General features: G+C 41.5%; 2 protein-coding genes across 3 annotated transcripts in view; one reads left to right on the top strand and one right to left on the bottom strand.

Moving 5' to 3' along the window:
- Positions 1–9,963, bottom strand: part of cabp4 (calcium binding protein 4) — a 41,704-nt gene extending 31,741 nt beyond the window's left edge. For both annotated transcript variants that reach the window (XM_026171085.1, XM_026171084.1), the window contains exons 1-4: positions 9,908–9,963; positions 4,983–5,039; positions 4,499–4,600; positions 4,014–4,143 (exon numbers count right to left, since the gene is read on the bottom strand). In XM_026171085.1, the coding sequence (XP_026026870.1) occupies positions 4,014–4,143; positions 4,499–4,600; positions 4,983–5,038 (288 nt within the window). In that variant the 5' untranslated portion in view covers position 5,039; positions 9,908–9,963. The remainder of the gene's footprint in view (positions 1–4,013; positions 4,144–4,498; positions 4,601–4,982; positions 5,040–9,907) is intronic.
- The window catches only part of LOC113024198 (MAP/microtubule affinity-regulating kinase 4-like), a 597,794-nt gene that overhangs the window by 457,350 nt on the left and 117,677 nt on the right, over positions 1–22,767 (top strand). The gene's annotated exons all lie outside the window — the stretch shown is intronic.

Here is a 22,767-nt window from a genome sequence, read left to right as displayed (position 1 = left end):
TTTCTTTCAGTCACACTGCAGTATTGTACAGCTTGTTTCAGGTCATGCTAAAGCATCTCAATATGATCTAAGTCCAGACTTTGACTAGGCTACTTTTGTTTTCTCAGATGTGGACTTGCTTTCGATCATTGTCCTGTTGCATAATCTTCAGAGCAGGAACTGATGGGTCTCCTTCAGGACTTTCTGGTAGAGGGCAGAATTCATGGTTCCATCAGTTACAACAAGACGTCCAGGTCCTGAAGCAGCAACGCGGCCCCAGACCATCACACTACTGCCACCATGATTGACTGTTGGTGTGATGTTCTTCTTATCAAATGCTGTGTTAGTTTTATGCACGTGTAATGGGATGAAAACCTTTGAAAAAGTTCTACTTGTGTTTTGTGGGTCCACAAAATATTTTCCGAGAAGTCTTGGAGATCATAAAGCTGTTTTAGGGCAGAGGTGAGTCTCTGTGTTGTTTTTGGTCAACAGTGGTCTTCTTCTTGGATGTGTGGTCTGCAGTTCTTCAGATGTTGTTCTGGGTTCTTCTGTGACTTCTTGGATGAGTCGTGGATGTGTTCCTGGAGTAATTTCGGTAAGCTGTTTTAAATTTTCTCCTTTTGTTGCTCTCACCGGGATACACTAGAAATAACTTTGTAACCCTTTCCTTCACTGACAGATCTCAATGACTTTTGAGTTTCTTGTATTATATAATGTGTCATCATACAAAAACTGCATTTTCTATTTAGTTGGTTTATCTTTGTCTAATATTAAAAGTTTTTGATGATCTGAAACATGTAAGTGTGACAAATATGCAAAAAATACAACAAATCAAGACGTGGCAAATTTTCACTGTGACTATGGTTTCAGTTGTGGGAGGATCATCTCTGTTACAGTTTTTAATGAAAAGGACAACTTTGTTCTCACACTTGAAAACATGTGCAACACCAGCATTCCCCATCTAATCTACCAGCTGCACGACAAATTTAATGCAGCCTATAATCCTGCCGAGGGAACGTTTACTTTTCTCAGAACAATTAGATATCCTCTCCTGGGCAAATCACTAATGTCATCTATTCATGCTTCATGGATATTGGCTCATTAGGAAGACTGACTAGTAATGTCCACTGTTATATTCATGACCATTATGAACCGACTCTTCCCATCATTACTCTATACATACCTGAAATGACTGAGAATTGTACTCAAATCGAATCTTCAAAGGGTTGAATTGGCTGTATATTGTGGTCTTTAATTCCACCATGTGTCTCCAAAATGACTATAGCTGAGTATTGTTACATCTGATTAGTCCTAATCTTGTGTAAAAACAACATTATAATAGACTCTCTGCTTATCAGGTTTTAGTGATTCAGTTATATAAAATAAATCCTGCCTTTTTCCTCATATAATACATGAGAAGAACTTTACTATTTGTTCAGGAGCGTTGAACATGGCATATGTCAAATTAAATCATTGTATGTTATGATTTTAAGTGCTTCATGTGTAAATCAGCTAATATTTCCAACAAAAATCAGGATGCTTGTGCATCGTTTCTTGGCTCATGTCCATTTGTAATTTTTTGAAATATTCTGTAACATCCTGCAGGGACCTGGGATCATGGTATCAGCCGTGAAAAGAGCCAATTCTTAACCCGAGCCAAGCAGAGCATTACTGGAAGATGACACAGAGTCCAGGCATTAAATCATTTGTGAAATTATTGGAGTGCTTCCCCCCCCTTTTTCTTTTCCAAGGCATAAAGGACATGGATTACAGCCCACAGTCTCAATTTCATATTTGAATTAATAGCAGTTGGTAATGATACTGATTTCCATGGTTATGTGACCTATTCCACATTAACAATTACCGGTTTACAAACAGAGCATTTGCTTTTGGATCGCTATGGATCACTGCAAACAGCCACAAGCAGTGTTTATACATACAGCTGATTGTTAGTGCTCACAATCAGCTAAATAAATAGGGCAATTTTCCTGCTCGGCTGCATAACTTTAAATTTAATGTTTTTTTATTCAGCTGTGACTCACTGTGCAAACCTCCACTTTATCACGGTTCTGTGTTTGTGTTTTGTGTAGCATAAAGGAGACACATTTGCATTTTTGCTGCACATGCTTGTATTGCATAATTGTTATTAAAATAAATAAATGCTAGTAAGGCTATTTTTTCTCTTTTAGAGGGCTAGGAAACAACCACTATTTAAGATTTTGGATGTTTCCAGGGGTTTTCAAACTGTGAAGTTGAGACCTGCTGGGCTGATGGAGATGAGGCAAGGACATATCAATTGAAGTGAAAGGAGCAGGTGCACCTTGTGCACGTTGAGCAGTTACTGTGACAAAGGAGGAGATTGTGGAAGAAAATATTAACTCTTACGGGCTGGTTATCATCATTTGTGTCTAAAATCAAACTCAGTTTTGCTTTCGATGTATTTCAGGTTGCAGAATATAACATTAATCAATTACAGCGTTTGATCAGCACCACAAATGACAAATTCAGTCAGAGGTCATTTAAGCGTATGCCAAAATAGATTTAGCCTTGCTAAAGTAAGATAAAGACAAGTATGATGACAGCAAACATGGAATAAATGAGATACACATGCACATACAGTATGACTGCATGTTTTCAACAGATACTACCAGTTAAAACTTTTAGAACACCCTAGTTTTTCCAATTATTTATTGCAGTTCAAGTTGTTCAAGTCCAATGAATAGCTTGAATTGATATAAAGGTAAAGTTACCAAAAACTGAAAAAATAATGTACATTTCAGAATTATACAAAAAGGTCTTTTTTTTAAGTGAGGACAAAATGGCTTAACAATTTAAAGCTGTTCTGCGTCAGTGCAGGTTGATCAAGCCTTGAAAGCTGTTGCTACTAATTCCTGCAGGTGTTCCAACTTTTCTGGATTACTTACAACCACTTCACAGCTTTTCAGAAAATGTATCTATTTTTAATCAATGAAGTGTAAATAATTCAGTATATATAAAGTAAATTCATAAATAAAGTTAGGCTTTGATTCAACCATGACTTGAACAACTTATGATCTGTCCACCTGTCCTGTCTGTCCCATGTAGAGATAAAGGCTAACTTGATAGTCATGCAGCTGGGTTCTGGTGCTCTTCACTTCGTACTGTGTAAAATCCACAGCACAGAAAAACTGGATAAAACACCCTAACACCGGTTGCTAATAGCCAGTGAGAAATGTATTGCTGAACAACAGACCACTACATCTAGAGACAGGTGAGTGATCCCATGGGCAACACCAGTTACAGTGAGGTTTACCATGCTGGACCTACAAGCTCTTTGAGATTGGTTTAGTTGCTGAGCCACCTGTAATTTGCATGGAAGACACCAACATGCAGACACTCACCAACTGTTCCCTACATAGTTGTGAAAATGTGAAGAGTGCCACGCAACTCAAACGACTCACTTTCAAAGTAAAAGTTGCATCTCTTGAAACATGTTGTGTCTGACCATGATTTCAGTGGCCGGACACAACTTCACTACAGTGAAGGAGAACAGTTCCAGTTTGAGTCACACATTTTCAAGTTTCTCTACTTGAAAAGTTGGTGATCAAAACAATCATAAGGTCTTTGGTGCAGCACCCTCTTTTGCAACTAATTTCACGAGCGACTGGCAGCAACTTCCAGTAATCACTCGCCAAGCACTCAGTGATGGGGTCCTAACCATTTTGATCTTTTGTGTCTCCATCTCTGTGCCTGCTCTTTGATTCCTGTCTGCACCACGAGATTCCCCTTCAAACACAAACATACAGTATTCAGGTGCAGTTACTGTTAAATTAAGAGGCATTTTTACTATAAAAGCATCACCAGGACATGCTGATATGGACTGTGTACATTATTTTTTTAATAATCCACACCACCTGCTCAGTTTTTTTTATATTTGCCCTTTATAAATGTGCTGTTACCCCTGAATGTAAACATACTCCAGAATGAAACCTTGTTATTTATCACTATTGAGTGTCAGGCTCTGTTTAAATTAATGTGTATATGCATGAACTGACCTGTCCAAAAAGTTTATTAAGGTAGGCGACGTAGGCAGCGGCCACTGTTGAGCTGTTGCTGAGGCTCCTTTTACCACGCCGACTACCCTGCTCCTCAGGGCCCTTCCCCTGGGGTGTGGGGGACTTTGAGCTGTGAAGAGTGCATTTGCACGCCAATTGTTGAGAGCTATCATCATAAAAGCCAAGTCTATAATTTCCCCTCCAGCAGTTTACCAAATACACTTAAGTGCCTTTGAGGTAATATTTTCCATCCCTTGTTCGTGCAGCATCAGCTGCTTGGGCCTAGTCAGGTGACATCAGTGGTAACATCAATCACCAGAAAAAAAGGAAGAAAGGCAGTGTTTCCCAGGAGGGCAACTTGGAAACCTGGAAACTCTACAAGTTTATTTTTCAGGTGATGTATCACATAATTGGGTGCACAACTCTACACGTCCCACTCCCCTTGTCCTAATCAATGTTGATTAGAAACAGAGAACGATAATAACCAGAATTTCTTGGAGAGGCTGAGCTGAAGGGCCTTGTTTTTAAATCTGCCTGCAACGGGTGATCTTCCAGCTGCTGCAGCCCTCCCCACTCGTGGAGATGTGCTAGGAAAGAGAGAGGCCTTAATCAACTTAGAGTCCCATTATTTATTTAAAGAAAAAGAAACATAAATACTGACTTTGATAGAGTCTAACAGCCAGTTCTTTCTCCCATTAAAAAAGCTGGCTACGATGGGAGGATACTGATGACAGCTCTTTGGATTTCTAAAAGCGCCCCCCCCCCAAAAAAAAAGTCTTGAAAAGCTATTAAGACCGTTCAAAATCAGCTAGACAATCTCTCAAGAATTACTTTTCCTACTGAATTTGCTTATGTACTGTTACATAACAGACAAACACAACGGAAATGCACCACTGAAATGCTCCAAATGAAAGGTTTAGGGTTCACACTGAGCTTGAATTGTTAATTTTGACTTTTTTCTTCACTGACCTGGCGGCAGAGGATGGTCTACTTTCTGGTCCTCCCTTTGCACCTTTCACGGACATCCTGGCCAGAAGATAAAAGAAAATGTCAAAAGGGAAGAGAGGGAAAAGACACAAATATCATAATGTAAAGGCAAAGGCTCCAAAAGAGCTTTCTAAAATAATGAAGAAAAGGCTTGTTGGGCTCACACAAAGCAACAAACAACCAAACAAAACCTGATATTAAACACTAAAGTCTTCATGAACTGGCTTTTTCAAATGCAAGGTAGAGACAAGCTAAAAGGGCTGTCTTAGCTGCTAAAGTTCCAGTAACAAAAATGAGCACAGGGCTAGATATTACACACCGCATCACAGCATTAATCACATTTATAGAAATCTATTTAATTCAACTATTGAGCCAGAGGGAAGAGGAGTCACTCAAACCCAGTTTTAAACGTTAGTAATAGCAAAACTTGCAGGGGTGGGGGCTCAGCTGAAATAGGTAGGGACCAGTTTGAGTTTGAATGCAATCACAGCGTATATACCCAAACAGCAGAACAAAAAACATGGACCACAGGACAGTGTGGATGGAAATGTCAGTACAGCAACAGAAGAAGATGGCGAACAGAAAAATGAAAGGAAAGGGAGTGTATGACAGTCGCATGTGCAGAACTCATGAGGGAGGAGGAGGAGAAACTTATGGCTTTCAATTTGAGAGACAGATTAATGTTCTGTCACGAGCCTCGGCAGTTCTGAGTATCAGCGCCTGATGATGAACGGCCGTACTTGACACTGATGCGCTGTAAACCCAACGCCTCACACCACCAGCACGCACGCCACGAAGCTGCTGCAAAGACAGACCCTCAAGATCTGCTCCAACAGTCACTACTTAAGGCGGCCCCGGACCACGAGGGCTGTAATGAGAAGAGACACGAAGACCAGCCAGTCGTCTAAATTATGTTGGACCGTTTAATGCACCTCGGCAAAAAACAAGCCACATTCCCAGCTCCAGCTGGGTGGAACAAAACGTGCCATGACTGAGTAGTGATTGCCTGTCTGTCATGCTTTCGCACAATCAGTGTGCTTACGATACGTCCTGATTGCAACACGCTTGAAGCATATTAAACTGTACGAATGGAGAGGGGAGGAATTTTTAATGTCCACCCACAATTACAGTTTTGGAATTGAAGTGGTCAGAAGTTATTTTATCTATACACTGATTTATTTATTTATTTATTTACATGCATACTGAAAAAAGTTTGCAGTGTTTGCAAAACCTTGCAATAATGCAAGCACACACATATACACAGCGTCTCTGCCGCTTTCCCAAACATTCACGCTGCACTTGTGGGGAAAGCAGGATATCTGGACTTTCTATAGTAATGGCCTCGCATTGTTTGCCTAAAGAATTGCTCTCGTCTTCAGTGAGCACAACTCCCATCAGAGTAAACAAACACAGCCACACTCGCATGCACACCCTGTACCCGTTTCACTACACAAGCCGTTGAGCAGCGCTTTGTGTCTGCAGCACTCCTCCCTAAGTGGCCAATTGCTGTCAATCACTGAGCCGACACAAGCAATTTTAGATCCTAATCATTCTAATTGAAGTAATGAAATGGAGGGCCAGGTGGACTAGACGAAACCAACACAACAAACACAGCTGACGATGGAAAGCAAGCTGCACTTGAGTTCTGCAATGATGTGGAAGACGACGAATGGGCCAGCCTGGGGTGTTGGGAGTTAAACACTAAATAGGGATTCTAAATATACTCCACAAGAGCCACTGGAGTGAAGGACGCTGAGACACATTGTATATGTCATGCAAACGTGACCCACATTGAGTGCATACATACTGAAAAGGAAGGTTTTCAGAGAACTCTAGGCGCTCCTGTGAAACCTACACACAGTGCTAGGACAAAGTATTTGCCCCCTTCCTGATTTCTTAGTTTTTTTGCTTATTAATGCCACTTAGGCTATCTTCACACTGCAGGCAAAAGTGTATCAAATCCGATTTTTTTGACCCTATGCGACCCATATCCTATCATGCTATGACAGTGTGAACGGCACAAATCCGATATTTTCAAATCCGATCTGGGTCACTTTCGTATGTGGTACTGAATCCGATACATATCCGATGTTTTAGAAAGCAACTGCTGTTTGAACGGTCATGTCACATTAAATCCGTCTTTTACGTCACTGACACAAGACAGACGGCAATTATCAGCGGCGGAGAAGCGCCCGAGAAGACATCGCGAACGCTTCCTGGCTATCCAGCGTAGATGTCAGTGAAACTGTTGGGAAGACAACGTTGGAGAAACGTGAGCATGTTATTTGTACAGATTCTGACAGAAATCTGCAACTATCCTTTGAAGCACCACTCCTCTAAAACAGCAATAAGGATAATTATTAGGTTATCTACATTATTATGTAAATAACAAAATAACTTAAAGCAAAAATTGGGAAACGTAAAGTCCGAAGTCTTTATATTAAGGGCCATCAGTCAAACAATACTGTTTGCTCTGGGTCTAAACAGAGCGCGTTGTGTGTGACGTCTTCTTTTGCGCATGCGGGCCGCTTTGAGCGTTCACACTAGAGTGCGTTTGCTGTCGCATTTTATTTGTAGTGTGAACAAGCAGTCAAAAAAATTGAATTTGATCAAAAAATAGGAATTGAGCATTAACACCTGCAGTGTGAACGTAGCCCAAGATGATTCAGATCATCAAACAAGTTCTGACATTTGAGAAAGATAACCGATTAAATATAAAATGCAGTTTTTAAATGATGATTTCACTTATTCGGGGAGAAAAGCTATCCAATTGCCATTGTTACAACATTAACTAGCTGGCATTAACCACTTTTTTTTTTTTTAGAAAGCTGAGTTTAGTTTTACTAGTGACACTCAGGCCTGATTATTGCCAACTCTGCTGAATCAAACAATCAGTTAAACAGAACCTGACTGACAGAGTGATGCCGGCTGAAATATCTCAAAAAGCAACACATCATGCCACGATTTAAAGAAACTCAAGAACACAGGCAAAACAACGTCAGTGACATCTATCAGCCTGGAAAGGTTACAAAGCCCTTTCTAAAGCCACTGATGATTCATCCAAGAGATCACAAAAGAACCCAGAACAACGTCTAAAGAGCTGCAGACCTCACTTAGTAAGTGTTCATGGGTGCTGCTGCCTGTCTGCTAGGTACTGCCTCTACTGTTGCCATACAGCCATTCAAGACATTTGTTCTTTAATCTTGGGTGAGTAAACCATTTTCACCATCCATTATCTATTATTAATTTATATCAATATGTTAGCACTAAATATCCCTGTCCGTGGATTATAGTAAATAAAGTCTAGACACCTTAGCTAGCAATTTAGCACTTATGGCTACTTCTGCGTCTGAAAAACTGCAGTGGCCTTTATGCTCAACTCCAGACTTCAGAAATATAGTGGTGTCGTATTGGCTATTTCTCTCTTTTATGAGTGTAGCAGATATTCTTATTTGGGGGAAATATTTGAAGCGTGTTGAATTCTTGTTAACATCTGACACAATCTAGGCTACAAAGACTATGAGAAGTTAAAAGTTCCCAAAGCCTTTGATTTGGGAAAAGCAGACCACCACACCGCTTAAACATTGTATTATTTTTCTTAAAGGATCAAAAGCAGAGCAGCAGAATCAAAGATAAAGTTTTCTCTTAGGGTACTGCTAGTGGCTAACGTAGCCTTAAACTAACAGCTTGAAGCAAAGATGAAGAGTTAAAGAAACTCTGCTACACTCACTTCTTTTATATCCTTTGTAAAAATTGAAGTCTTTACACCCAGACTGAAGACTGAACTGTTTGGACGAGGATTTCTTAGCCAGCTATCCTGGGTCATGCTGAGGTTAAGGTTGTGACATCGGGCAGGAAGCAAAGTACAAGCAAGGATGCTAGTGTGCCACAGGGCGCTTTATACAAGAACTTAAAATTTCCCCATAAAATACTATTAAAGAACATTAAATTAAAACCAAATTTATGCCTACAGTTAGGGAAATTGTTTGAGTGGTTTTCAAGGTATTTCTTAACTAGAAAGAAAATTGAAACAAAAATGAACCTTTCTGGCATGCATAACAGAAAGTATCAGAGTCACAAAAAACACACATTGATTGTGAGTTCAGGCGTGGCTTCACCTTCCTGTGTACTCTCCTTGTTTTCTTTTATTTTTCGCATTATCTTTCCGTTCGCCTGCTGTCCAGTCGGAAGAAAGTCGGTCCCAGAGGAGCCAAACCAGTCCGTGTCTGATCCATAAACAACCGATAGAAATGCAATCAGGCCTGGCACTCCATCTTATCTTCACCCATCTTAACACTTCACCACCACTTTCTCATCCTCACATCCCTCCTCCCCTATCCAGCACTGATTTCATGTCACGGCTCTAAAATGAGACTGTCGCCTTTGGTCTCTGTGCAGACAGGATAACAGAGGGTGAGAAAGAGATACGTTTTCATGTTTTCCCTGTCATTTGGGGAATTTCTCCCCATTGCTTTGTATATAATTCGAGTCTAATTACAAGCTCTCGCTGCCTGTTTTTCTGGAGGCCAGCCTGATAATCACACAGCGAGCTGCTCTGAATAAGTCAGCTGATGCAATTGCATTGTAGCAAGCAACAGGGGCACAAATGGTGAACCAAAACAAATGAAAACAGAGGTCTGGCCATCTGCTGGCTTGTACAGCAAAGCTCAGGATCCATATAATCAAATATTACAAAGCAGAGAGGAAATGTTTGTCAGTTTCATTAGCCAGTGTGAGCAGGCTGCCTCAGACGTTCTCCATGCAATGCCTGCTCCCTACAAATGAACTACAGCCAGTGGTCGTCATTCTGAATTATTGAACACTTAACTATAAATTATTATTATATATAAAAACAGCAAAAGAAGCTAGAAGAAAAGAATATGATATTATTTCTTCCTTCTACTTACCCTGACTGTTCTTCTTGTTTGTCTTGGATAGCAGATGTGGATGAAGGGCATGTGTACAGTCTTAGCTAACCTGAGGATTATATAATGAAAGGTGATTATCTGGCTAAATATGTCTGGATTAGGTAGATAGATCTAACCGGTCGCCTCTGTTCTCAAGAACAAAAAGGGCAGTGACATTGTGTTCCTGCAGATTTGCCATTTTCTGTGTTTTGATCAGTTTATATTTCATTTCCGTGCAGTTTGGTGAGAAAAACTTTAGATTCAAGATGCAAAGATCAACCATTCTGTTCTGTTCTGTCCCTCTCTATATATATTTCACGGCATCACATCCATGCACAGGGTCCATATCACTGTCCAGGAGAAACAAACAATCTGAGCCTGAATAACAACACACTGAAACGGAAAAGCGGTGCTTCTATCGGCAGGTGTAAGTCACGAATTGCACAACAGGCATCAACAGACTGACAGATGAAACAAAAGGGATACGTTCAGAGAGCTCTGGCTAGTGTTTGAAGACAATAGACCAAATAATTCTTGACATCTAAATCGTTCATAATTTACTGGACAAAGACACAGTTTATGTAGTTTTAAGTTCTGTACACCACTACAGCTCCTTTCAAATTTAACAATTAATATTTGATTGAAGTGCAGACTTTCAGCAATAACACTTTTCATCATTTGGCTATTAATACACGCAACATGCAGAATTGTTTTGTCGTTTTGGCTGTAAAATTACAAAATAATTCTGATCTTTCAGGAACAATTTGAATTTTCTCTCTCTAATTGGTTGAGGTGTTAATGCTAGTCTCCTCTTCTTTCCAAAATCATTAGATTTTTGTCTCTAACACAAACAGTAACAAAGTTAGGTTCATTTAATGAGAACTTGTAAAAATTGATCCACTGCTGCGCCATTGGTCAAAAAAGGGTCAGTTGGTAGAAAATATACACAACCTCCCACTGTCAAAACCTGTCAGTTCAGATTAGACTTCCATCCATCCATCCATTTCCTGCTGCTTATCTAGTTCAGTCTTACAGGGAAGTAAGTAGGTACACTGTTGACCTGTCCAGATACACTCTGCAACAACCTGTTGCAAAGCCAACACAAAGAGACAGACAATTTCGAGTCACTGGTTAACCCACAAACTGCATGTGGGATGAAGCCAGAGTACCGTTCTGTGTGCAAACCCCCCACACAAAGGCCAGATGGTGGATTTAAAACAAGGTCATTCTTGCTGTGAGCTGTGTTAACCATCATCAACATGCTGCTCCAAGATTAGAAAAGAAATTGATAAAACAGCCTGTTGAGATGAAACCAAGATGAACTTGTGCCAAAATGATGGGAAGAGTTATGTGCTAAACTTGATGGAGGCCATGTTACAACATGAGCATGTATAGCTATCAGTGGAACTGGGCCACTAGTGTTTATTGATTATGTGACTGCTAATGATAGAAGTAGCAGGATAATCAGACCGTGCTTCACAGTGCAAGGGATAATAACCCAGAGGTTTCTCAAGGCTAAGAAATGGTATGGTTGATGACCAAGCCATTCACCTGATCTCAGCCCAACAGAGCACGCTTTTCAGTCATTAAATACAAAACTGAATGCCGTAAAAACCAGAAACAACTGAAGGCAGCAACATTAAAGGCCTTAAAGAGGATCTGAAGGGAGGAAACACAGTGATGTCTGTGATATCAGGCAGTTATTTGCTACAAAGGATTGTCAGGTTAGTTTGATGTGTTGAGTTTTGAGCCTGCCTTTGGGGGCAAATAATGCAAATAACAAATAAGCCTCAGAAGAAAATGCCAAACAAACCCTGAACACAGAGAGTGCACAAACAGTGCAGATGGACAGGGCAAAGCAGCCAGAAAAATCTCTAATCACAGACAGAGTCAGATAAACGAGTGTGTGGATAAATTTGTATGTTTAATGTGATTTGTTATGAGTATAACCTCAAAGCAAAGGTGAGAGGTTGAGCTAAAAACCCAAGTGAAACTCAAACTTTGCACATAAGAGTTTACCTCGTCAAGCTGCTGCACATGTAAAATCTGTGGAAATTTTGAAACTCTCTTGACGCAGAGTGTCATAATACTGCTGCTGCTGTTTACTTTTAATGAATTAAATCAAGTATATATATATATATATATATATATATATATATATATATATATATATATATATATATATATATATATATATATATATATATATATATATATATATATAGTATGTGTGTATATATATATATATATAGTATGTGTGTATATATAGCAGTAAATGTGAAGAATAAGGCTGTTAAGCAGCTAGAGAAAGAACTGGGGGCAAAATGTGTGATTTGAGAGGTTAATTAACTGACAGTTGAAGAAAATGTAGATATCAATTTAAGTAAGTATTTCCCTAAGTAATGAGCTCAGGCGCCGATGCATGGGATGCTAAAAGCTGCCACTATAATCACAATGGATTCACTTTTTGAAGTGCTGTGAAGATATCTCTGCATTGGCAGCTCAGTGTATAGAATATATGCTGTGTGTGTGTGTGTGTGTGTGTGTGTGTGTGTGTGTGTGTGTGTGTGTGTGTGTGTGTGTAGATGGCACGTACAGTCCTGTTTTTCATCCTTTCATTTCCTAACTAACTGATTTCACAGATTTTCGCGCTGTTAGTTAGTCGGGCACAGAATTTAATGGGCTTTCGGGTCCCCGGGGCTCTCTCCTATTAAACCCTACGCAGTTTATTGACTGCCAAAGTAGCTCAGACACACTGGTTGTTTTTGCTGAAAGTGCACCTTAAATTTCACCTGAACCATCTTTAACTTTCTGTGTATGATATTAACTGTCACAAAGAGGGAAAAAAGAGAAAAGGAACATAAATGACACAATTTCAAGCCTCTGGCATCAGATGTGTAAACTTTCCAGATGAACTCTGTTCTTCCTCTCCTTGGCATTTAGCTTTGCTCTGGAGCGGTCAGTTGGTGAACTTTGTCTCACTTCACAGGACAAAGCTGCTGCACGACCCGTGACTCACATAAATGTCACCTCACTTCAAAATGCGCAGAAATGCAAAACAGCCATGCCTCGCCTCTTCAGTGAAAAATTTGTTGTAATTTTACCGAAACCCACCGGTAGAACAACTTTTCATTAATCCCGCAGCCTTGTGTTCCCTGCAAATGGAGAAAAGGCTTTTTGTTGTGCTCAAAGGAAAACAAAAGCTGGAGAGAAAGCATAATCTAATTTTTATGCTTTCTCTCCATTCCTCTCTCTCCCCCTTCATTCCCCTGTTCTTTGCGCGTTGAGGCAGCGCAGCAGTGGGAAACTATTGAAGAACCTATTCCCTGTGCAACCCTCGCCACGCTCAAATATGCTTAGTGCATCCAACCAAAGCCCTTATTTAGCGTTTTGCTTTTTTTTTGTGGAGAAGTAGAAACTTATTTTACCCCTTACCTTCACAGAAACAGACAAGTGAACACAATAATGTGCATTTCATGGTCCACTCAGCTCCCAATGGAGTGTGGACCTTTGAATTGTTGACTTAAGTAGAATCGGCTTTTTTTTCTGTTAGCTTGGTTAGGATGGAGGCAAAGGTGCCGTTAGTGCAGCGTGAAACACCGATGCGGCCATTTTTCACGTTATCGACTTTTAGTGCAAGAAATTTTAGAAATGTCTCTCATCAACTGCACTGCAAATGTTTTAATTTTGCTGTTATTTTTAGAGGGATCTGGAGGACTCGACCAGCTTTTGACATAGCAGTTGACATAATCAGTAGAAAAATCAAATTCACCATCTTCCTTAAAACAGGTTAAGTTGATTAACTGTAACAAAAAAGGAAAATTGTGCTTCAGATTTAAGACACTGTCCACAGCTTATAGTTCGATTCGGTGACAGTTAAACGCTCCCTTAGTTATGCTGCAGTAGTCCTAGGCTGCTGTAGGCTTCCCATGATGCTCTGAGTATTTCTTCCTCACTCACCTTGTTCAACACTCAACACTCTGCTTTTAATCATTACTTATTATCTCTAGCTCTCCCCTCATCCCCAACCGGTCGCATCAGATGGCCGCCCCTCCCTGAGTCGGGTTCTGCCTATCTTTCTTCCCGTTAAAGGGGAGTTTTTCCTTCCCACTGTCACTAAGTGTTTGCTTATAGGAGGGCGTTTGATTGTTGGGGTTTTCTCACTATTACTGTAGGATCTTTGAAAAAAAAATAGTGATCAAAAAGTCAAATCAAGAAGCCAGTGAATAGCATTACTTTAAAAAAAACAAAACTTGGTCATCTTCTTTGCATATTATAAATTTGATTCGGGTTGTTTGAGGCTGCCACTGATGATGGGAAACTGCTACATCGCTCAGCCAAAACTGCAAACTACAAACACAACCATCTCAGAACTTCTCTCAGCTTTGAAGCGAGTGAAGGATACTCAGAATACATCAGAAGGTGCAATTCCCACTGCAACTAACAGCCACGAGGTACAAAATGATGCAGATGAGCGAACTGCTGTATGGATCGGAGCTGATGTTGCAAGAAAAACACATTGAATATTTTCTCACCGAACAATACCCCCATTATTTATTTTTTTACTTGGCACATTATTGAGATCGTATTTTCTTCCTCTTTCTGCCACTTGCTTTAGGGATTTTCACAGCGACTACACCGCATCCATAAATCTTCTCTGATGTCTTCTTTTCCTCCTGCCCGGCAGCTCCAATACGTCCACTATCTGCAAACGTCCAAACCATCTCAACCTTGCCTCTCTAACTCTTTATTCCCAAATTTAGTCGTTTCTGATGCAAATTACTAAGAATAATATTAAGAAAGAATTCAGCTGTAAATTGTTGTTATCTGAGCTGAGTGTGTTAACAAATGAGCAAAAGCGAGACGCTAAAGAAGAGAGGCTATTGGAGGGTTTTGTGTTTAATGAAGTATTCACTTATTGTTGACTGATAATGTCCTATCAGGGACTAATTGCCTGCACGGTTGCCTCATTAAACATAGCATGACATCCTTCCACGGGACGCTGGCTGCACACCTCGCTGCAATCGCTGCGATCTCAATACGCTCCCATTCTCCCCCTTCATCTGCTGCCCCGATGCTCATGGTTGCAGTCACGCTCTGTTTGTTGTTTGATAGAAAAGACCATTATGAAAGGACCTGGAGTTCTGGAAGTGCTCATGGATTTCCTGTTTTTGCTGTGGAAATGTTTCATTCTCTTTTTAAGCTCGTGTTTATTCCCTCCTCTTTTCTTTTCTCCCTGCTTCCTGCTCTTTAAAACGCATTTCTGACTTCTTCACTGCAGTCACCTTCACACTCCTGATCTGAAGCAGTTGGCTCGTCTCTCCCCCTTCCCTCTCTGTCTATTCAACCCTCTATTTCGCACATGCCCACCGCTCTGCCTCTGGGCCACACTTCCCTCCACCGCTCCCTGCAACCACCGCAACCTCTCCCCCTGCTTTATTTATGGGAATATGCTGATGGGGCAAACCCAGGTAAAGATAGATTTCTTTTTTTTTTAGGGCCAGAAACATAAATTGAAATAGAAAAAGGAGGGGGGCAGTGTAAGAGAGAAAGACCACGTGCAATTAATCACTGAGTTGTCATTTTTTCTAAAAAGCAAAGTCATTCATCAAAAGCAGTGGAATAAAACTAAGAAATCAGGGAGCTGGCAAGGACAGCGAAAGAGTGTATCATGGTATCTATTCAGGATCTAATTGGGTCAGTGGCAAATAATGTGGCTGTGTTTGTGCTGAGCTTTGCTTCAGAGTTGAAACAGCAGGCTGGAGATCAGCGTCAGCAGGAGAGTAATTCAATCTCATGAGAGACAAAACAAGAAATAAGGAAACCTCAAAGCTCCTGAGCAACCCGACTCAGATCCAGCGGCATGTTTCTGGCTCCACACTGCACAAGAAGTTGCTATATGAAAACAGTCAATCGAAAGTGAAACAACAGCGAAGCTAAATGCCACAGGGGGGCATTGTGCACGTAAACTACAAAAGAGCAAGGGGACACATATAAAATAAACAAAGGGGGGAAAAAATGAAATAACACATTTAGCCTGAGGGAATATCCTTCTGTCAGTCTGTCATTTAATTTGACAGAGGTCATTCTTTCTTTTGCGTTGCTGGCTGTGCCTGTCACAAAACATTAGAAAAATGAAAACTTGCTTGGTGACATTGTGCGTGAATGTAGACGGGAAAAAAATTCCACACCTGTTTTTTTTTTTCTTCTTTTTTGGGGTGTGTGTGACCCTGCTTGTCAAAGTTAAGGACAAATCAGAGAGAGAGTTAATGGAATCTGTCTGTGTCAAAAAAGAAGAAAAAACCCTCAGAGGGAGAAATGGAGAAGGAGAAAGGCGTAGAAGTTGAGGTTGAGCCTGGTAGTAGATCATATCAGTGAAGGGAGGGAGGGCTGAGAGCGACTGAAAAACAAGGACGGGGGAGCGGCTTCTCGTGCGAGACTAGAAGCTCCGCATGCAGGATTTAGCATGTGGTGAGAAGAATAATGTACCTTGACAGAGCAGCGCTCTCTTCCAATGCGACCGATCACTCCACCCCCACCTCGAAGCGGAGTGATGTGGAGCGCGAGCACCACCTGTGACACCAACTGCCACCCTGGGGGAACATCCGCAGCTAGCCACCTGTTAAAAAATGCAGCCGCCAACCTGTCTGTTATATTCATTCAGTTCCCCGTTATTGACGTTGATTTGAAATGCGATGAGTGCCTCTTAACAATTCTTGAGCAGAATTCAAATGCCACTCAAACTGTTTCTCACAGGAGGAAAATTTGCATCATGCACATCATGTGCTCATCAGGAAACATCCTCTGGCGGCTGCTTAATAAGATGTTGATACAGCGCCTCACTGTTCCACACTTCAAAGAAGGAAAAACTGTCTTTGGCTAACGCATACACGAAGAAAGAAAATAAAGTGTTTTGCTTGATATAAGATACTGTTGATGTCCCCTTACTCCTTTTCCCAGTCTTTTCTATTCCCAGTGGCAGAAAGGTGCAGTTTCTCCAATGGCCACTTGAGGCTGGCTCCAAACGCAAGTCAACCTCCCATGACTTTCATGTTAAAAGCATATTTCAAAACTGGTTACACACTCGCACACACACAAATACAAACACTTTGTTTGTCCTGAAAAATAACATAGCCTACTGTGTGTTTAGGTGAAGGAAATTCTTGTGTTATATTAGCAGACACGTCCCTCAAACACAAACAAACACGACTGAAACAGCATTTTTATATTTCAGGTCAACAATGGTTGAAGTAAGGTGGCAAAAAATATAGAGTAGAGCGGTCAGATTGTTGAGGTTGTTTCCACCTATTAAAGGCCCAGTGAGACAAAGCAACTGAACTCATTTTATTATGATGAAATGAAGAAACAAAATTTCTTTTTTTTTCTAGTCCTGTGAGCGATATGGTTTTGGCTTTTGGAGCTGAAAGTAGGAAATGCTAGAAAACGCTAAAACACAGCTGTGTCACGGGTGAATTTTTATTTTAGTTTGACTTTAGCAGCCATGCCATTAATGTGGCTTTGCTTTTTGCAAAAAGTAGCAAAGTTACTCGGGAACTTAATATAGTCTAGCAGTCTGTCTGCACACATTTGCAAGGGCAAGTGTAGGAAACGGTAAGCAGTTCTTTTGATCTCTATCAGAAGATTTATGCTGTTTCTTAGCCTGTGCTGTGGTCAAATGTTAAAAAATTCACCATATGCTAGTGCTGAAGTATGTAAATAGAGGTTTACTTAATCTCAGAGCTAATGGCTGGGTGAGAGGCTTGGGAGGCTGTGGTTATACACTTAATGGAAAACCTGCACTGCTTTGTGCTGTAGTAATGGGAGGAGATTATCTTGCCATGCAGAAGGACTGGATAAATGCTTCTCCACAAATTGCTCACAGCCTCTCCCTCCTTCCCACCAATCTCTTTCTCACTTATTCTAGATGTTTATTATTCATATTATACTCATGAGCGATGTGGATGCTTTAATCACGCTGACACGGAGGCTGAGGCGTGTGTGGCAGCTGAACGGCTTTGTTCAGAGATTCTGTTTTCCAGCATTGTTTCCCTCTTTACTTCTCTCTCTTTTTTTTTACTGTTTATTTAGGTTTTTAGTCGGTGATATCACTGACTAATATTTTCAGTTTATGCAGCTCCTTTCATCATTCTTTGTCAGGGTTTACGTTTTTTGTTTTTTTTTTTGGAACTCACTTCACTCGTTTTCTTTGGATGTTGCTCGCCGTGCTTCACTTTTGTCAGCTCATGGACAATGCAATGTTTACCCCTAAGAAAGATCAATACCTCAACACCACTGAGCAGACTTCATTCTTCAAGCACAATTGATTGGATTTCTTCCTCACAGCTTGCCTGGACATGTTAAACCAGACAAATCCATGACACCCTGAATGAAGAACAGCGTAAACCGAGCATGTGCCTGTTGAATGTACCACCTCACTCCCCTCATTGGTGAGCTGTAGTTATGATGTTTTCACTGCTAGCATTGAATACATTTTTTAGGTGTAGACTCCAAATTTGAGCCATTGATTGGGCAAAAACTCGTTTAATGGAAGTAACTCAAAATTTTGAGCTTTTATGTCATTATATAAACTATTTTGCCAAACCTACAGTTTCAGTGTAGCCAGTTAGGACGATAACTATTTGTACAATAACACACCACCACAGAGGAGTTTACAAACTGTGATTGAAGCATGGAGTTTCATCTTTAATTAAAGGATTTGAACAAAAAGATTTTGCATTAACTTTTTTCTGAATTACAGCCATCAGCCACAACATTATCAGAGGCTCAAAGGTTATCAGACAAGCTAACATAATTTTAGATATAAGTATTATTTTTTAATGCTTACAAGAAATGAGTCTCTGAAGTCTAGAAGCTATGGACGGCACCAAATGTTGTGTTTGCTCTCTTGCTATACTCTGTCAGGCCTTTACGGCAGCTCGCTTCAGTTGCTGCTTGTTTACGGAGATTTCTTTTATTCAGTTTTGTATTTAATAACTAAACAGCATGCTCTTTTGGATTATGATCAGGTGACTGACTTGGCCATTGAAAATGTAATAATATCCCTTTTTTTGCTTTGAGAAACTCTTGGGCTATTTTGCAAGATGCTTTGGGTCATTATATCCATTTGCACCGTGAAGCACTGATCAGTCAGTTTTGCAGCATTTGGCTGAGTAGAGAGTCCTGTACACTACATTTTCACACAGCAGTCACACAATCAGCAATCATCAATAAACACTAGTGGTTTACATCTTTCTAGATAGATGTTGTGATGGTATTTTTCTTAACCATGGAAATAATTCAGTTATTACAGACTTAAGCTGTAATCTGTGGCCTCCAGACTTTTTGGAGCTGCTGTGCCGGCCAGGATTTAAAATGTCTTCGGGTGGAGAAACAAACTCTTTAGAACTGAGTTGTATGTGAACGGAGGGCCGAGAGCATGTTGGTGAAGGAAATAAAAAGCAAGATACAGGAAATCTTGACTAACTGCATTTTATATATATATATATATATATATATATATATATATATATATATATATATATATATATATATATATATATATATATATATATATCCATCCATCCATCCAGCAGCCTAAGCAAAGAGGCCCAGACCTCCCTCTCCCCAGCCACCTCCTCCAGCTTATCCGGGGGAACACCAAGGCGTTCCCAGGCCAGCCGAGAGATATAATCTCTCCAGCGTGTCCTGGGTCTGCCCCGGGGCCTCCTCCCGGTGGGACATGCCTGGAACACCTCACCCAGGAGGCGCCCAGGGGGCATCCTTGTCAGATACCCGAACCACCTCAGCTGGCTCCTTTCAATGTGGAGCAGCAGCTGCTCTACTCTGAGCCCCTCCTGGATGGCCGAACTTCTCACCCTATCTCTCAGGGAGAGGCCAGCCACCCTTCGGAGGAAGCTCATTTCTGCCGCTTGTATCCACGATCTCGTTCTTTCGGTCACTACCCACAGCTCATGGCCATAGGTGAGGGTAGGGACGTAGATCGACCGGTACATTGAGAGCTTCGCTTTTACACTCAGCTCCCTCTTCACCACGACGGACCGGTGCAGCGTCCGCATCACTGCAGCCGCCGCACCAATCCGTCTGTCGATCTCCGGCTCCCTTCTCCCATCACTCGCAAACAAGACCCCGAGATACTTGAACTCCTCCACTTGGGGCAGGAACTCATCCCCGACCCGGAGTGGGCACTCCACCCTTTTCCGGCTGAGAACCATGGCCTCAGATTTGGAGGTGCTGATCCTCATTCCCGCTGCTTCACACTCGGCTGCGAACCGTTCCAGTGCGAGCTGGAGGCCCTCACCCGATGAAGCCAACAGAACCACATCATCCGCGAAAAGCAGAGATGAGATTCTGAGGCCACCAAAGTGAAAGCCCTCCGCCACTTGGCTGCGCCTAGAAATCCTGTCCATAAAAATTATGAACACAACCGGAGACAAAGGGCAGCCCTGGCGGAGCCCATCACCCACCGGGAACGAGTCCGACTTATTGCCGGCAATGCAAACCAAGCTCTTGCAACGGTTGTATAGGGATCGAATGGCCCGTAGCAATGGGCCAGACACCCCATATTCCCGCAACACCTCCCACAGGACACCCCGAGGGACACGGTCGAATGCCTTCTCCAAGTCCACAAAACACATATAGACTGGTTGGGCAAACTCCCATGCACCCTCAAGTATCCTCGAGAGGATAAAGAGCTGGTCCAGTGTTCCGCGACCAGGACAAAAACCGCATTGTTCCTCCTGTATCCGAGGTTCGACTAATGGACAAACTCTCCTTTCCAGCACCCTGGCATAGACTTTCCCAGGGAGGCTGAGGAGTGTGATTCCCCTGTAGTTGGAACACACCCTCCGGTCCCCCTTCTTAAAGATGGGGACCACCACCCCGGTCTGCCAGTCCAGGGGTACTGCCCCTGATTTCCACGCAACATTGTAGAGGCGTGTCTACCAGGACAGCCCTACAACGTCCAGAGTCTTCAGGAACTCAGGGCGGACCTCATCCACACCAGGGGCTCTGCCACCAAGGAGTTGTTTAACTGCCTCAGTGACCTCGCCTCCGGAAACTGGCGGGTCATTCCCCTCATCCCCAGACTCTGCTTCCTCCTCGGAAGACGTGTCAGTGGGATTAAGGAGGTCCTCGAAGTATTCCTTCCACCGCCTATATATGTATAATAAAATGATCTTCAAACTAATTTTAGAAGTTAAAAATGTCACACGTTATTCCAAAATAACTTCCACAAGAAGGAGGCCCTTCTATTCTACAGTCTACCTCACTTAATGGTGAGGTAGAGATTTCACTTTTAAAGACCATCAATTATTATCCAGAGTGTTTGAGTCATACTAATTTTTTGCCTTGGTTCAGTTTTTAGTAGCTATTAAATTTCATTTTACCTTGCTGCTTGGTTTAGGAATCAAAATAATTAGTAGTGAGGTTGAAACGTTCACCTGAGATGTTGCATGCACTTATTAAAGTAGCCAGAGGCTTCACACACCTATTCTGGGTTGTTTCCTGTTTATCACTGATGATGTCTACTAGCCACAGAAATGCAAGTAAATAAAGCTGATATCAGAGATTTAACAGCCATAACATTCAAATCGAGTGATTCTGGATACAGGGTACTCATGTTTCACAAACATTTATATTCCCTTCATTTTGCTCATACAGTGTGTAAAAATCACGGACATTTTCTTTCATAGGAAAATGTTACTGTGAAAAACAATGCCTGTGATTAATCCAGAGTAGCAGAGGCATTGTTTCTGGGCTGTGTTTTGGCTGTTTAATGTTTTGGATGGATGATTTCAGTGCTTTGAGGAGAGCAAACAATATGAAAAAAAACTTCATCTGCAATGGTGTAGAACAGGATTTTAAGAAAACCCCACAAATCCTAAAATTATTCAGTTATTTAGACATGATTCAATAAAGGTTTTCTTATATAGTAACCTACATTTCATTTAAATGGTTCTTTAGAGCCCTTTTGTATAGAGAGATAGATATAGAACAGCAAGAAGCTTTAATACACAGTGTTGATAACAGTATGGATGATTTCCTGAAGTATTCTTTATGCCATCAATAACTGAATAATGTTGAGGAAGAATGAGCTCCGCTGCTTGTGTGGTGATGAATGGAGCTGATGTGACAGGTATCCATGATGGAGAGCAGTTTTTCAGTGACCTCTTGTCCTCACTTACTCAAACACCTCCAGAATCTGGCCAGTGATGACTCCTGGCTTGTGAATTAGTTTGTTGATCCTGCACGGCTCTCTCCCACTGATGCTGCCCCCCAGCAGACAACAGTAAAATCGCCTCCACAGTCAGGTGGAAGATCTCAAGCATCTTTCTGCACACACTGAAGGACCTGAGCTTCCTCGGAAAGTAGGGTGTGTTGCTCATCCCCTTCTTGTACACATCATCACGGTTGCTCCACCAGTTCAGTATGTCATTCAAATGAACACTGATTTAACCTCCTCACCTCCTCACCTGTAGTTTTTTCCCCTCCGGGAATCAACCGCCATCTCTGAATGTCTGACATTCAGGAGCAGGTGATTTCTGCCTGACAAAATTCTTCACCGGCTCCCTGTGCTCCAACTGGTGCCCACCCCTAACACACCCAACCACTGCGATGTCATCAGTGTACCTCTGCAGGTGGCATGAATCACTGATATACTCGATATCTGAGGTGTACAAAGTAAACAGGAATGGAAACAGGACTGGCCCCTGTGGTGCTTTGGTATTACTAACCACCACATCAGACATAATGCCTCCCCCAGCCACACAACTAAATAGCCTAAATACACTACCTACAAAAGCCAACCAATATAGCTCTCCTATAACCTTGTTCCTCTATAT

This window comes from Astatotilapia calliptera, chromosome 6, assembly GCF_900246225.1.
Source record: "Astatotilapia calliptera chromosome 6, fAstCal1.2, whole genome shotgun sequence".
Lineage (NCBI taxonomy): Eukaryota > Metazoa > Chordata > Actinopteri > Cichliformes > Cichlidae > Astatotilapia > Astatotilapia calliptera.
This window is presented reverse-complemented; position numbering and strand designations above follow the sequence as displayed.